Source organism: Hippocampus comes, unplaced genomic scaffold (genome assembly GCF_001891065.2).
Source record: "Hippocampus comes isolate QL1 unplaced genomic scaffold, H_comes_QL1_v1.1 scaffold130, whole genome shotgun sequence".
NCBI lineage: Eukaryota > Metazoa > Chordata > Actinopteri > Syngnathiformes > Syngnathidae > Hippocampus > Hippocampus comes.
In genome coordinates this window covers 2,610,047-2,625,962 of record NW_017842057.1, presented here as the reverse complement: position 1 = coordinate 2,625,962, position 15,916 = coordinate 2,610,047, and the positions used below count along the sequence as shown (strand labels likewise).

Sequence of the window (15,916 nt, the reverse complement as noted above, 5' to 3'; positions counted from 1 at the left end):
GAGAGAGAGAGAGAGAGAGAGAGAGAGAGAGAGAGAGAGAGAGAGAGATAGAGTATATATATATATATATATATAGATATATATATATATAGATATATATATATCTATATATATAGATACCGATATATAGATAGATAGATAGATAGATAGATAGATAGAAATCGGGAACGCGGAGTGGAGCAGTTCCGTGCCCAGTCAGAGCTCCGCCATGCAGCGGAGAGGAGGACGCTTGGGACCGGAGGAGAGATGCCGCCGGCTCCAAGTACAATCCTCATTCTACGGTTACCAGCAGGCTCACTATACTTTTCTTGTCATGTTCAAAATTTCCTTGCGACAGACAAAAAAAAAAAAAAAAAAAAAAAAAAAGTTGACGAACATCTTCAAATGTTAGCCGAACATTTTGCAAACATTTGCGAAGTTGTGACGAACTTTTTCTACGTCCGCCAACAGTCGCAATTGTTGGCCCCTCAGTGGGATAGGGGTTTTAGTGTGTGTTGTAGCAAGCAAATTTGATGATGAATACAATTCTTGACAGCACACAGTTGATGTCTGTGGATTATTTGACGTAACATTTTGTCACCCCTCTATGATCCGTCACATTATTGTGGAGGGGTTTGTGTGTCCCAAAGATCCTAGGAGCTAAGTTGGGGCTTTATGCCCCTGACAGGGTCACCCATGGCAGGTTCAAGGTGAGGGACCAGACAAAGCACGGTTTAAAAGACCCTTCATGATGAAGAAAATATATGCACCTTTGTTTCACTTGTTTCATTCACCGGCGCCCCACTCTGGAGCCAGGCCTGGAGGTGGGGCTCGCTAGCGAGCGCCTGGTGGCCGGGCCTACATCGATGCTGAATGTTGTTTGTGCCTATGCACCAAACAGCAGCTCAAAGTCCCCACCCTATTTGGAGTCCTTGGAGGTTGTGCTGGAGAGCACTCCCGCTGTGGACTCCCTCGTTCTGCTGGGGGACTTCACGTGGGCAAAGATAGTGAGACATGGAAGGGCGTGATTGGGAGGAACTGCCCCCCCGATCAGAACTCGAGTGGTGTCTTGTTCTTGGACTTCGGAGCTCACCACAGATTATCCATAACAAACACCATCTTCAAACATAAGGGTGTCCATATGTGGACTTCAAGTCAAATCAGCTTTGCGGCCCATGTTTTGGCTACTCGGGTGAAGAGAATGGTGGAGCTGTCAACTGATCACCACCTGGTGGTGAATTTGCTCCGATGGTGGGGGAAGATGCCGGTCTGACCTGGCAGACCCAAACATATTGTGAGGGTTTGTTGGGAGCATCTGGCAGAATCTCGTCAGAAGGAGTTTAACTCCTACCTCTGGCAGAGCTTTTCCCACGTCCTGGAAGAGGCGGGGGACACTGAGTCCGAGTGGACCGTGTTCCACGCCTCTATTGTTGAGGCAGCCAATCAGAGTTGTGGCCACAAGGTGGTGCCTGTCGTGGCGGCAAACCCCGAACTCGCTGGTGGACACCAGCAGTTAGGGATTTGGTCAAGCTGAAGAAGGAGTCCTATTAGGTCTTTATAGCCTGTGGGACTCCAGAGGCAGCTGATGGGTACCACCAGCTGGTCAAGCGAAACATAACTTCAGCGGTCGACGAGGCAAAAAGTCGGGCGTGGGAAGAGTTCAGTGAGGACATGGGTGTGAGGGCAGTGTTTTGCGGACTTTGTATCGGTCTGTCATGGTGAAGATTTCCAGGTTGATCTTATCGATGGTCACAAGCTATAGGTCGTGACAGAAAGAACGAGATTCCGGGTACAAGTGGCCTGAATGAGTTTCCTCCACAGGGTGTCTGAACTCTCCTTTAGAGATAAGATGAGAAGCTCAGTCATCCAAGAGGGGCTCAGAGTCGAGCTGCTTCTCCTCCAAGTCGAGAGGAGCCAGATGAGGTGGCTCCTGGATGCCTCCCTAGTGAGGTGTTCTGGGCATGTCCCACTGGCAAGAGGCCCCGGGGACGATCCAGGGCACACTGGAGAGACTATGTCTCCCATCGAGCCTGGGAACGCCACAGGATCCCTGGGGAAGAGCTGGAAGAAGTAGCAGGGGAGAGGGAAGTCTGGGCTTCCCTGCTAAAGCTGTTGCCCCCTTGACCAGACCCCGGATAAGCGGGAGAAAATGGTTGGATGGATGGACGTTTGGTCAACAAAGACAGAGTCTCCTTTGTGCCACTCTCCTCGTTTCTCACCACCAGGCCCGAGGTACCACTGGTATGAATCTTTTCGGTCTTCCGGCAAACAGATCAGCCAAAGCTGGCAAGGCAAAACTCGATTCTCATCTCCCATCTTAATTTTGGACTCTCAAACCCATGCAGTCATGTAAGATTGGGTTGCCTTTTTGGTGCTCTACATAACATTATAGTCCAAAGATAGCAGGTCTCATAGGTTCTCTGTAAATTGGCCGATTGAAAGATGCCAAAAACACATGATGTGCTATTAGCTGACTTCAAGCGTTAAACCTCGATAAGAAGTAAACTTGATCAAACAATTTCATATGATTTGTATCAGGTCTCATGATAAACATTATTAATTGCAGTGAATAGTTTTAAGTGATGGAGAAAAATACTCTAGCGACAAAGCAAAACCCAATCTGCGACAGCAGCTGCCACATTACCTTTTAGCCAGATCTGCGGCATCTTTGGCAGCAGATGCATTCACCAGCAGTGACACAGAGGAAATGCCTCCAGCCTTGAAGCAGTCGACAATCCCTTGATTCCTCTTGGGACAGTAACCAAAATCATCTCCTGTCACCACCAGCAAAATCCTGGGCTGTGGCATTATTGCTTGTTACTGTGGAAGACAACAGATGGATGAAAATTAATAAAAGGACAAAAATTACTATATTATTATAACATTAATTATGTTATAGCGCAGCCTGGTAGTCGAGTGGTCAGCACGGGGGTCGGCAACATGCAGCTCCAGAGCCGCATGCGGCTCTTTAGCAACATCTAGTGGCTCCCTGGAGCTTTATAAAAAATGTTTGAAAATGGAAAAAGATTTTGATAGTCGGCTAATATAGCTCAAATAGATATAGATACATGTTGCAGCTCCGAAAAAGGAGAGCTGTGGTGTTGGCTTTTTAAAACGTACACTTTATTTATGCTTTTAACAGTCTCGACAAACACAGACACATCTGCGTCCGACTCCGTGCCTTCTCTCTTCTCGTTCGACTCGAGAGGCGTTCAAAGACAGCCTCCGAAAAACGGAAATGAATGATCACTTCACTGACACTAAGAAAAGCGAAAATAATGCACCAAAACAAAAAATCAAGCGAGGAAATTACAAAATAAATTCTCTGGGGGCATTTGTGAACACACAACAAAGGAATGAATAACAAACAATTCTGAGACAGTCCAGTCTCCTACATACATACAGCATGTGTTACCTTCATTGTAAGTTATATAGAAGGCTTTTTTTTTTTTTGCGGCTCCAGACATATTTGTTTTTTTGTCCTATATGGCTCTTTCAACATTTTGGGTTGCTGAACCCTGGGTTAGCACTTTGACTTCACAGTGCAGAGGTACCGGGTTCAATTCCAGCTCCAGCCTTCATGTGTGGAATTTGCATGCTCTCCCCGTGCTTGCGTGGGTTTTCTCTGGGTCCTCCGGTTCCCTCCCACATTCCAAAACGTATGACAGACTGACTGAACACTCCAATTGTCCCTAGGTGTGAGTGTGAGCACGAATGGTTGTCCGTTTCTGTGATTGGCTGGCAACCGGTTCAGGGTGTCCCTACTGCCCGAAGACGATGGGATAGGCTCCAGCACCCCCAGCGACCCTAGTGAGGATGAAGCGGTTCGGAAAATGAATGAATGAATAATTGTTATATATTATATATATATAAAAACATTTTCCAATCAAAACTTATGACCTAGCCTGAAAAGGAGTGACAGAAAGAGTTTATTAGTTATTATTAAGCTTATAATTAATATTATGATGAGTAAACTTAAATAGCGGCTTCATGCAAGATTTACTGTAGCAGCATAAATCTGATCAGTTTAATACAGTGAATCCCTACATACAGGCACAGACTCCAATGTGTAAAACCAGTTGTCAAGACTGAAGAGGTGGACCAAGCTGGCACAACAAGAATACTTGGACTGCACTGATTAGGCGTAGAAAAAAAAAAGTAGTGTGTTTCCGGTAACCCGACCGACCGAGAATTTCTACGTCGAAAAAAAACTTTACGGTCGGCATTTTTTTTCAAACAACCCTCTACATTTTTGTGTAGAGGGTTTACATCGGTGCAAACTCTCGCGATATTCACGTTGAGCGCGAGCGTCATTTGCCCTGTTGTCTGTCAACAACATTGAAACATGGCGGCGGCCGCGATCTCCGACGACAGTTTAAACCGCGTTTTCTGTGTTACAGTCGCGTGCTCGCACCGTAATATTAAGAAAATAGCATCCATTGATGTATCGAAAAAATTCAGCGAACTATTCGATGAACACCACGGGCCGAGTAAAAACCGAGGGCGGAGGAGGACGGCGGCGGAGGCGGCGGCACGCACCGGCCCCCCGAGTCCGGAGCGGGGAGAAAACTAAATCGGTGGCGGCAGCACCGGCGCCGGCCGTGGAGCGGCGGGTTCAATGTCTTCTTGTTTTATGTTTTATGGTTATTTTGTTTAAATTTTTGATGGGGGGGATTTAAAAAAAAAGAAAAACTGTCCGACCTACCGACCCTATGCTGAAATTTCATGTTACCGGAAACACACTATCTTTTTTGTTTGGCCTTAGGGCGCCTTTGAAACTTCAACTGGCAGCCTTGATGAATACACACACTGTCACATCATATATCAGTTTCTGTGAGGACATGGGTGGACCAACAAAGTCCTTGCGCTCCTTCAACAATAACAAGCCATGGTTTACTGCCAAACTGAAGCAATTTAGAAAAGAGAAAGAAGTGGAGATATCCTTGATCGGAATATACGATCAATGCTGGGTGTGTCATTTTGAATTGTAGCATCTCTTTAATTTGTTCATGGATGGTTTATGTCTGTGTAATCATGGCAAAATACCCATTCACGCATGTTGTCACGAGCTGGAAGTTTCACCTGCGTACAATACATTCACCTAATATGTCATCGCACTTTATTAATTTTTTGGAACAGAAAAAGACAGGTTTCTCTGGATTCGCAGCCCCAAAACAAACAGACTTATGGAAGAAGGCTCTGTATCATTGCTGGAGTTTTAGTCCTCCTTCCCTTTTCATAATGCTTACATTTAAGGAACATTCATACGTTATCTGAAAGGCTTCATCCTCACAAAGGTCGTGATAAATTGTTCATTTAAGAGTTTTATTTCTGCGTAGTTATGTGTTTCATTTATTTTCATATTACACTATATTTATTAAACACATTATACACGTTAATGCTAATTTAAAACAGGTAAATATAACATTTTGGGGGGCTCAAACAGATTAATTTATAAACATTTCGGGTTATGAACGGGCTCACGGAAGTAAGTAAATTGGAAACTTTCCACCGCAGACTGCTACAGATAGGTACTGCATGTACAATGTAGGTTGTGAACTGGCTTTGACAAAGACAAATAAACACCTAAAACAACTCCAACAACACGAACATATTCAATTAATGTAACTATTATGACATAAAATATGTGACAGTTGTTGTCTTACCATGACTGTTTTAAAATTTAGAAGCGTAAATCTGGATGACATTTCCAGCTGAATGTCGGCTTCTTGGCTTTGAACAAACGAGGAAGTGCGGCACGTATTTAAAACACCGCTGATTGGTCAAATGTTGCAATGCTGCCTGGATGACGCAATGTATCATCGCTGATTGGCTAGGTCAAAATCACGTGGTTCGTCATTCTTCGAACGGGAGAATGACACTACACTACTCGTGCAAGTGAACTCGTGGACCACAAAGGTTAGGAGTTTTAATAATAATAATAATAATAATAATAATAATACATTTCATTTATACGCGCATTTCAAATTGACTTTTCCGAAGAGGCCCCGAACTCTCGGGGCCTCTTCGGAAAAGTCAAAATTCCTAACCTTTATATCATCTCTCCTTACCCCTTTTTTGGATGCTGTCATCGGGTCTAATAGAGATGAAAAGTTGCTTCTTTTCAGGCAGGAAAGGACACTGCGGGCAAGACAGCCTTCACTTAAAGAGACAAAATTAATCCAGCCGCCCCTAATTTTTTAAAATCCAGGCCAGAGGTCACCAAACTTTTTGAAACTAAGAGCTCCTTCTTGGCTACTGATTCATGCGAAGGGCTTCCACTTTGATAGTATGCACATTTGAAATAAATTTGCTCAAACTACCCTCATATGTTATAATCAATTATATTAATTTCTGAGAAGATACTGATCATATTAAAGTTTTCTCACAATACTTATGAAACAGTTTAATATCAATTGGCCACATTTTATTTAAAATATCTGCTAATGTTCACACTTTGAAATGATCCATCCATCCATTCATTTTTCTCGTGCTTTTTATCCTCACAAGGGTTGCAGGGCGTGCTGGAGCCTATCCCAGCTGTCTTCGGGCAGTAGGCGGGGGACACCCTGAACCGGCTGTCAGCGAATCGCAGGGCACGCAGAGACAAGCAACCATCCGCGCTCACACTCACACCGAGGGACAGTTTAGAGTGTTCCATTAACCTGCCACGCATGTTTCTGAAATGAGGGAGGAAACCAGAGTACCCAGAGAAAACCCACGCAGGCACGAGGAGAACACGCAAGCTCCATACAGGAAGGCCGGAGCCGGAATCAGACCCTGCACCTCTGCACTGTGAGGCCAACACGTTATACACTGGTCCACCGGGCTGCCTTGAAATGATTCCTTCTACAATATTCCTGGAGAGTCACAGTGACTAATCACTGGTGACCTATTTTTGGAATAGGCCTCCGGGCTACTCATGTAGTCCTTGAAGGCTCCCTGGTGCCCGCAGGCACCATGTTGGTGACCCCTGCTCTCGGCATTACGTTAATAAGACGCCGATGACCGGCGATTGCCAGCTTCAGAAGAAAGTCATCCCACAAGGCTTAACTGGATGTCAGTGCTTCAGCAAATGACCTCTCTGTTATTACGCAAACAGCCCACTTCTGAGTGCAGCGTGTTCTACCGGAGACAAATTCCTTGTGTGTTCTACATACTTGGCCAATAAAGATAATTCTGATTCTGATTCTGAATATAGAATGGTTCATGTAAATCTTCAGATGCATCAAAAATTGTTTATTTGAAAAAATGCATTTCTGACTGCAAGTATACCTTATTTAAAACAATATATTCAAATACATCAATTGGTATCGTAACAACAGACCAGTCCTAGAGGACACCAAACCACCTCAGCTCGACACCAAAAGAGGTCCCATACAATTCTGATGTTGCATGCCGCAGTAAATGTCCACTGCAATATGTATATTTCACTGTCTTCAATCCAGATTTTTTTTTAAATTCATTCATTCATTCATTCATTTTCCTATCCGCTTTATCCTCACAAGGGTCGCAGGGGTTGCTGGAGCCTATCCCAGCTGTCTTCAGGCAGAAGGCGGGGGACACCCTGAACCGGTTGCCAACCAATCGCAGGGCACACAGAGACGAACAGCCATCTGCACTCACACTCACATCTAGTGACAATTTATCGTGTTCAATCAGCCTGCCATACATGTTTTTCGAATGTGGGAGGAAACCGGAGTACCAGGAGAAAACACACGCAGGCCCGGGGAGGACATGCAAACTCCACACAGGGAGGCCGGAGCTGGGACTGAACCTGGCTACCTCTGCACTGTGAGGTTGACGCGCTAACCACTGGACCACCGGGCCACCCTTTTTTTTTAATGATTAAAAATATTCCTTTAGCTATTGTGACACTAGACCAGTCCTGGAGAACACTGGACCACCCCAGGTCTCTATCAATAGGCATCCCATCTATTTTGATATTGCATGTCAAAATAAAAATCCCCTGAAAATTGTATATTTCACTGTCTACAACCCTGATTTAAAGAAATATACCTTTTGATAGCATAATACCAGATCAGTCTTGGAGGACACTTGACGACCCCAGGTCTACATCAGTACAGATCCCATCTATTCCAGTGTTACATGGCAAAATAAAAGTTGACTGAAATATGCATTTTTCACTGTAATGAACCCTGATTTTTTTTTTAAATCATTAAAAATATTCCTTTAGGCAGCATAAACCCGCTCCAACTTTTCACCAAAAAACATCCCAGTCAATTTTGATGTTGCATGTCAAAGTTAAAGTTAAAGAAATATTCATCTTTCACTGTAATCAAGCCTGATTAAAAAAAATAATAATAGAATAAAATCCTTTCGCGATCATAATACCAGAATAGTCCTAAAGGACACTATACCACCCCAGCCCTACACCAAAAGAGGTCCCATCCAAATCTGATTTGGCCTGTAAAACTAAAAGTTCCCTGAAATATGCATATTTGCCTGTCAAGACAAGATTTTTAAAAAAATAATTGAAAATATTTCTTTAGCTACAGTAATACCAGACCGGTCTTGGAGAACATTGGACCACAGCAGGTCTCTATCAATAGACGTCACATCCAATTCTGATGTTCCATTCATCCATCCAATATCTGAAACGCTTATTCTCAAAAGGGTCACAGGTGTGCTGGAGACTATGCTAGCTGTCTTCAGGCAGTGAGCGGGGAACTCGCTGAACTGGTTGCCAGCCTATTGCAGGGCATACACACACAAACAACAACCAATCACACCGAGGGACACTATATAGTAAGAGTGTCCAATTAATCAACCATGCATGTTTGTGGAATGAGGAAGTAAACCGGAGAATCTAGAGGCAACCCACACAGGCACGGGGAAAAGATGCAAACTCCATACAGGAAGGCTTGAGCCCTGATTCGAACGCTGCACCTCTGTTCTCTGAGGCGATATGTTAACCAGTTGTCCATCGTGCCGTCCCAAATTTGATGAAAATATAAGACCCCTGATATATGCATTTCACTGTCAACACCCCTGATTTTAAAAAATAATTTAAAATATTCTTTTAGCTGTCGTAATACGAGACCAGTCCTGGAGGACAGCACTTGTTCAAATGAGTCGACTCCACTTTTCCTGACATCATCGTGCAACGGCTAACACAAGTCTCTAGCTAGCGGACTTTACGGCAAAATATTAGCTTAATAATAAAATGAAAATGACTAGATACAATTTATTGTTTTTGTGAAGGACCACTAATTATGTATTTCATTGAACTGCCCAGTCCCCTAATAAGTAATGGAAAGATTTTTATGATTAGGGCCCAAGCAATGACAGCTGCAAGGTCCCTATTGTTTTTGTTGGAATTTTTCTTCTTATGCTTGAAATTATTTATTGCAAGGGCCCAAGAAGCAACTTGGTACATTTGACCTAGCCCTTTGAAAATTGTTTAGACCATTAAAATTTTGCAAACACATCAGGCCTTTCAACATCATTGTATTAGGTTATTTCGCAATTTAAAAATAATCAGTAATCAAGGCCTGTGATTGGCTGGCAACCGGTTCAGGGTGGACCCTGCCTACTGCCTGAAGACAGCTGGGATAGACTCCCCGCGACCCTTGTGAGGACAAGTGGATCAGATAATACAGTGTTCAGTGTGCCGCGAGACATTGTCAGGTGTGCCGCGGGAAAACATCCAATTTATGCCTGTGCGGTCTTTCGGCCAGAAAGTAATCATGTAGTACCCTACCATACCGCTAGGGAGAAGCAACAGCTCGCCAATTGCCTAGTGTTTCAACGAGAGACAAGCGAATTTGTGACGCATGAATGCAGGACGACGGTGAAACAATAAATATGAAAGATGATAAAATGCTGTTTTCTTTGTGTTCATTTGATTCCAATTCAAGCTGTTATAACGTCATTCTTCAATGTTAAAAACGGTTATAGTAACAATATAACACGTTAATTGTTAAAATAAACCGGGGGTCACATTTTCAGCTACTGGTGTGCCGCGAGATTTTTTTCAATGAAAGAAGTGTGCCTTGGCTCAAAAAAGTTTGAAAAACACTGAGATAATGCATGGCTGAGTGGCTCAACAACACCCCTTACAAATTTTTAGTGAAGCAGCCCTGTGTGTGTGTCATGATATCACGTGATATGGACTGGGCTTGTTCATTGTTTTTAATAGTGGTCCATCAATAGGTTGATGGACATCCTGCTCCTTCTGCGTGGTCCACATTTGTCCAACCACTTTTAAACTTTTCAATCCATGATATTTACTTCTTTTCCAGATTGTGTTCAGAAACCCTGGTAAATTTCAGCCCCTGACACGCCTTCTGACCATAAAAATTGGATCACCGGTGCGTTCTGCGAGTGGAGCGGCCATTTTTCTCAACTGAAAGTCTGAAACAAACAAGTGTCACAATCAAATATATCACCTGATTGCGATCACGTGACACACAAGTTCCCACATGTAGGGTAAATCGCATCGAATTTATACAAACGCGCGCTGTAGCATTAAGTGCAGATCATTTTTGACTTACTCTCACATATTATTGGTGATTTTGAAAGGCCTGATTTGTGTGCAAACTTTCATGAGTTGTCGTGCATGGTTGGCTAAAAATTTGCTTCGTTTTCTTGGAGAGCTGCACGTTGCCACGGGAACAGTGTTTCACCATGTAGGCCTAAAACTTTGAGAACAAAAACGTCAAAACATTTATTTCCTGTAGCCAGTAGGTGGCAGTAGCCCTACATTGAAAAATAACAATAAATGACGTTTTTAATCATCACGATGTGGCGCTACACGTAAAACGGAATATTATCATTTGCATCTCTTCAAGTCGCAACTACAGTATTGATATACATTTGAAGTTTGCGATTTTTGGAGCATACGCATGGGGGTGGTGAAGATTTAGTCCTTTGTGGAAAAAGAATTATTAAACCCAATTTTTAATGCCAAAAGTCATGTAGTTTTTAAAAACTCAAGTCTTAAGGTGCTATAGCAGAAGTTCGAAGTCAATTGGATAAATCCTCAAGGACAAGGGTGCTAAAGTATGACCCTGTAAATGTGCAAAAAATGAGCCAAATTGGGAAAAATTCATAGCATGCTACAAGTGCTTGCCAATTTTTCTAGGCCCAGATTAAACATACCAGGATTGGGTATTTTCCACTCGATGTGGTGCTGCAGAGTTACAGATTCTGTTTTGATTGTTTGTGACGATTTAATAGATCAAATTTTTCACAAAGCAATGGGTTAGCGCATCAGCCTCACAGCGCAGAGGTGCAGGGTTCGATTCTGGCCGTCCTGTGTGTGGTTTGCATGTTCTCCCAGTGCCTGCGTGGATTTTCTGCGGGTACTCCATTCCAAAACCAACACTTAAATTGTTCCAAGGTGTGAGCGTAAGTGCAAATGGTTGTTCATCTCTGTGTGCCCTGCGACTATCTGGCATCCAGTTCAGTGTGTAATCCCTTATACTGCCCGTAGACAGCTGGGATAATCAGATTAGAAAATGGATGGATGGATGGATGGATGGATGGATGGATGGATGATGATGATGATGATGATGATGATGATGATGATAATAATAATAATAATAATAATAATAGTAATAATAGGGGGCCCGATAGTCGAGTGGTTATCACGTCAACTTCACAGTGCAGAGGTACTGCGGCTCACTTCCAGCTCCGGCCTTCCTGTGTGGAGTTTACATGTTCTCCCCGTGATTGCATGGGTTTTTTCCGGGTCCTCCGGTTTCCTCCCACATTCCGAAAGCATGCATGGCAGGCTGTTTGAACGCTCCAAATTGTCCCTAGATGTGAGTGTGAGAGCGAATGGTTGTTTGTTTCTGTGTGCCCTGTGATTGGCTGGCAACCCGTTCAAGGTGTCCCCCGCCTACTGCCCGAAGACAGCTGGGATAGGCTCCAGCACTTCCCCCCACCCCCACTCCCGCGACCCTCGTGAGAATAAAGCAGTTCGGAAAATGAATGAATGAATGAATAATAATAATAATAATAATAATAACTTGAGCTGCAAGCAGGGCTTCAGCAGCCCTGCACACCTTGGGGTATTGTTGGGAGACTGCTTTAACGCAAGTCACTGGCGTGTCAATTGTAACGCATTTCGTTTTCTTTGAATCGTACATATACAAAGTTATTAAATGCATAAGTTAAAGGCGCCTCCGTTCGCTGACATTTCTCTGATTTGCTATCAGAGAGCCCGCACGGATAAAAAAACTGCTCTGGCTGGTCTGTTAATAAATATTTGAGCTATCGCGTGATATTACGTTCAATGTTGCGGAACACAAATGATGACGTCGGACTTCTTGAAGTATCGTCCCTCGTCGGAGGTTGGGAAGTTTTCCAACGTGACCCCTTATAACCGTGTTTCAAGGGTCGGCAGGTGAATGAAGAATCTTTGAGACGAGGCTTTAATCCACAAGTGTCTCCATTTCTAAATTCATAACACAAATTAATGTCACGTGATACGTACGGAATTCGATAAAGATGTAACCTCAATGTGGAGAGAACTGCTAAAAGTGCTAAATAAAGTACAGAACGTACAGTAAGTACGACATCATAAAGGATTATGTATGTTACTAATTACTATGTATTCTTTGATTAAGAACCGAAGTTTATTAACATTTGGCACTGCAGTCGTACAAACAATGCACTCACTGTACACATTATTGTGGAGAGGCACAAAATAAAATATATTGCGTTTCACAAAATTACATCACCTCAAGTAATTCGTGTAAATACTGGTAACTACTAGCAAATACCCTTTAAGAGTAATGAGATTTAATATTTAAAATGATCTTGTTTTATGCTGTGTTTCGACGTTTCTGATGCAGTTATTTTATTTTTAGTTAACAACCTGTATTCTTTTATGTTTGGGTCCAAATACTGATGCTTTACTGTTGTATTTGTACTTTTTGATGTTTGTACGCTGTATCTTATTTCCATTCACACGCTAGAGATCCGAGGTTCAGCGTTCACGTCAACGTCAACCCGCTGCCCCCTCCCCTGTCCCCGAGACCCATATTCTCTGCGCTGTGAATTCTGGGAACTCATACAGAAGTTTCAAGATGGCGGCGAGCAGGAGGCTGTCCAAGGTAAATCATCCGACTTCGTTGTTATCCCATTACCTGTATTGCGTTTCGGTGCTTTGGAGGTTCTAAGTTACGCAAATCTTTGAAACAAGCGAACACTAGTCGACCTTGATATGACAACATCTCGTTTCACTGGTATATATCAACGAGGTTGCTACCTAGCTGATTTGATATTTGGAAGTGAAGTACCCGGCAAATTAGGCCAGCATTGATGACCAGTAAAAATAGTTGAACTAAAAAATGTAATGATTTCACATGTGAGAACTTAGTCTTTTGGATAGTTTTGTGTGGATGAGGAAGGCGTTGATGTTCGATGACGGTCACATAAAACGGTGAAATTGTATGACACAATGCGTCGCGTTTGCTAATCAGCTAACTTGCTGTCCTCGGATGTGAGCTGCGTTCAAGCTAGCCCGTCGCCTAATGTATACTGAAATTAGTCAGAAGTTCGCGTACATGTAATGTATTGCTACTGCCATTATAATGCATTGGAAAGACAAGTGTTTTAAGAGTTCGTTGCGTTTACCCAATGAGCACTTATAACGGGTTCTTTCTGTTTCGTTTTTTTTTGTTTTTTTTTGGCCAACGTAGTTGATGTGCGCATATATCACCCAACTCCTGTTGTTAAGAGAGTTCAAAACACGTAGTCATAACTGCATTTAACTTAATTCAACTAGTCTCGGTTGTGTTGGCTTTTGTTAGGCCCAACACCTACCGGCTAAATGCAAGGTAATGAGAAGTGGAAATTACCGCGATTTTTCGGCCCTCTTTTTATTTTTTTTATTTTTATTTTTATTTTTTTTTCAACCAAATGTAGAACGGAAATGCAGATTCACTCCTTGAGTTTGTATTTTGACATAAATAAACACACATTTTGTTTTCAGACATAAACAGAATACACAATATCAGTACGTACCAGAAAACATCACATTATCTTTGATATGTAATGTAGCCCAACAAAAAGTTCAATTTAATCACTCCTGTATTTCCTGCTGTACTGTGTCTGTCTTAAGTCCAAAAGGGTGGGGCCAGTGGGTGTGTGTGTGGGGGGCAGGGGTAACTTGACTGTTTTCTCGACCAACACTGAACTACAGTACAGGCAAGTTAATCATTTACACAGGTTGAAATCTTCCCATCTTGACCATAGGATGAGGCAGAAGAAATGGCACTTACCATTGTGGGCGTGGTAAAAGCAGATGTTATTGCACTGCAGTAAATTGGTTCACAGCCTGTCAGAAGCCGATATTGGACATTTTGGAAAATGAGCTTTGTAATACCTAACATTCTCTGGCACATGTTAAGACATTTAAATCATATTGTGTGCGACTTCCTGTAAGATACCAGAAGTAGAAAAAAATTGGTATTTGTTGCCGTGGCTTTTGTTTTAAGAAAGCGGTTTATTGTAATGTCCCCCCCCCCCCCCCGCCACTTTCCAAATAATCATAAGCCCCCATTGCATTGAATAATGTCTTGCACGGTGGAACTTGTTGCGTGTTTGGCGGTTGTACGAAAAAGCATAGGAAGTTGAATGACATGAGCAATGTTTAGAACTGACACCCAAGAGATGAGGAACACAGAACAATTAGTATGAGTGGTTTGGAAAAAAAAAACACCTCATCGTTGTACCTGTGTTCCTTTTCATTTTGTGGACAAAAACCACGGCGCAACACACATATTGAACTTTGTGCTCATGTACTTGCATTGCGACAAACCACCAGAGAAGATTTGCTGAAGAACATCAGCTATGGTTTTATGTGCGGGAGACATGACCCATAAGTATCAGTCAACTTCTGGAATTATTAGAAAGGATTGCAGTGGGACAAATAAAGGATATCTAATCTAATCTAAAGCCATAGTTTGGATTTTATGGGCGGTTCGTGTTCATGTAAGTAAGTTGTGATGAGTGTTTATGGAGAGGATGATGTTATGCTCATAAAATTCCAAATGATGGGTCCGATGGTTCTATCTGCAGCGGTGGAGGTTTACATAAGTTGAGATGTTCACATGAGGGCCGGTAAAAAGTTCAACCATAAAAATTGGTTGAAAAAAATGTATCCCTCAAAACTATGAATTATTTTTATGCATTTATTTCTTTGTTTTGAGGAACCAATGTTCCATATGGCGGCCGCTAACACTCTTGTGGCAACAGATGATCAGTCCAAGCGTTAAACCCGTGGTTTTATTCTTTAAATGGTCACGGGTAAAGCTTTATGTCATGACTGCAAAGTGGAGCTGGTGTCGCTTGGAGATTGGGGTTGCACGAGGTTGTACATGCGCAACTACGAGTAGGTCAGATCGGCCACCACTGCACAACGATGAGTTTGGTAGGATAAATTTTTTTTGTTGTTGTTTTTTTAACTCACTAGCCAATAGAACAGTGGTCCTCAACTAGAAATGCTGTAGGTCCACTTTTTTTTTTTTTTTTTTTTAATAAGACCAAGGTCCGGTCCCATGCACGGCGGTCATGGGGAGCCGGGCTATATGCCCATTTAGTATGGTTAAGCCAAGCTTATACAAATCAACACTCCTCACAACCAACCAATAATGGAGTGCATGAAAATAACAATTATTCACTTTGCCAGTACACAGCAAATAATGAGAGGTATTGTGTTGAGGCACAGGAACTCTTTTATTTTGTTAAGTTGTGCCTGCTTAATAATAGAAATAGCCCTTTTAGGGAAATAAGACAATTTTTACTTTAACTTTGTTAAACAGTAGTTGTCTTTTTTTCCCTTAATTTAACAAAACAATTGAACAAAATACTCATTTTACCAAAATACTAAACATGAAAACAAAAATATCCTTTTCATTTGTACAATTCCCCTTTTCACATCCCCTCTGAAATCACTGAAAAA

The 15,916-nt window shown here is 42.5% G+C and overlaps 2 protein-coding genes across 5 annotated transcripts in view; one reads left to right on the top strand and one right to left on the bottom strand.

Moving 5' to 3' along the window:
- Window positions 1-5,733, bottom strand: part of ydjc (YdjC chitooligosaccharide deacetylase homolog) — a 52,828-nt gene extending 47,095 nt beyond the window's left edge. For all 4 annotated transcript variants that reach the window (XM_019860882.1, XM_019860883.1, XM_019860884.1 and 1 more), the window contains exons 1-2: window positions 5,646-5,733; window positions 2,624-2,799 (exon numbers count right to left, since the gene is read on the bottom strand). In XM_019860882.1, the coding sequence (XP_019716441.1) occupies window positions 2,624-2,787 (164 nt within the window). In that variant the 5' untranslated portion in view covers window positions 2,788-2,799; window positions 5,646-5,733. The remainder of the gene's footprint in view (window positions 1-2,623; window positions 2,800-5,645) is intronic.
- Window positions 5,734-12,242: 6,509 nt separating this feature from the next.
- The window catches only part of LOC109510532 (ubiquitin-conjugating enzyme E2 L3), a 25,413-nt gene continuing 21,739 nt past the window's right edge, over window positions 12,243-15,916 (top strand). Inside the window, exons 1-2 of the mRNA XM_019860888.1 lie at window positions 12,243-12,352; window positions 12,929-13,064. Of these exons, the coding sequence (XP_019716447.1) occupies window positions 12,258-12,352; window positions 12,929-13,064 (231 nt within the window). The 5' untranslated portion in view covers window positions 12,243-12,257. The remainder of the gene's footprint in view (window positions 12,353-12,928; window positions 13,065-15,916) is intronic.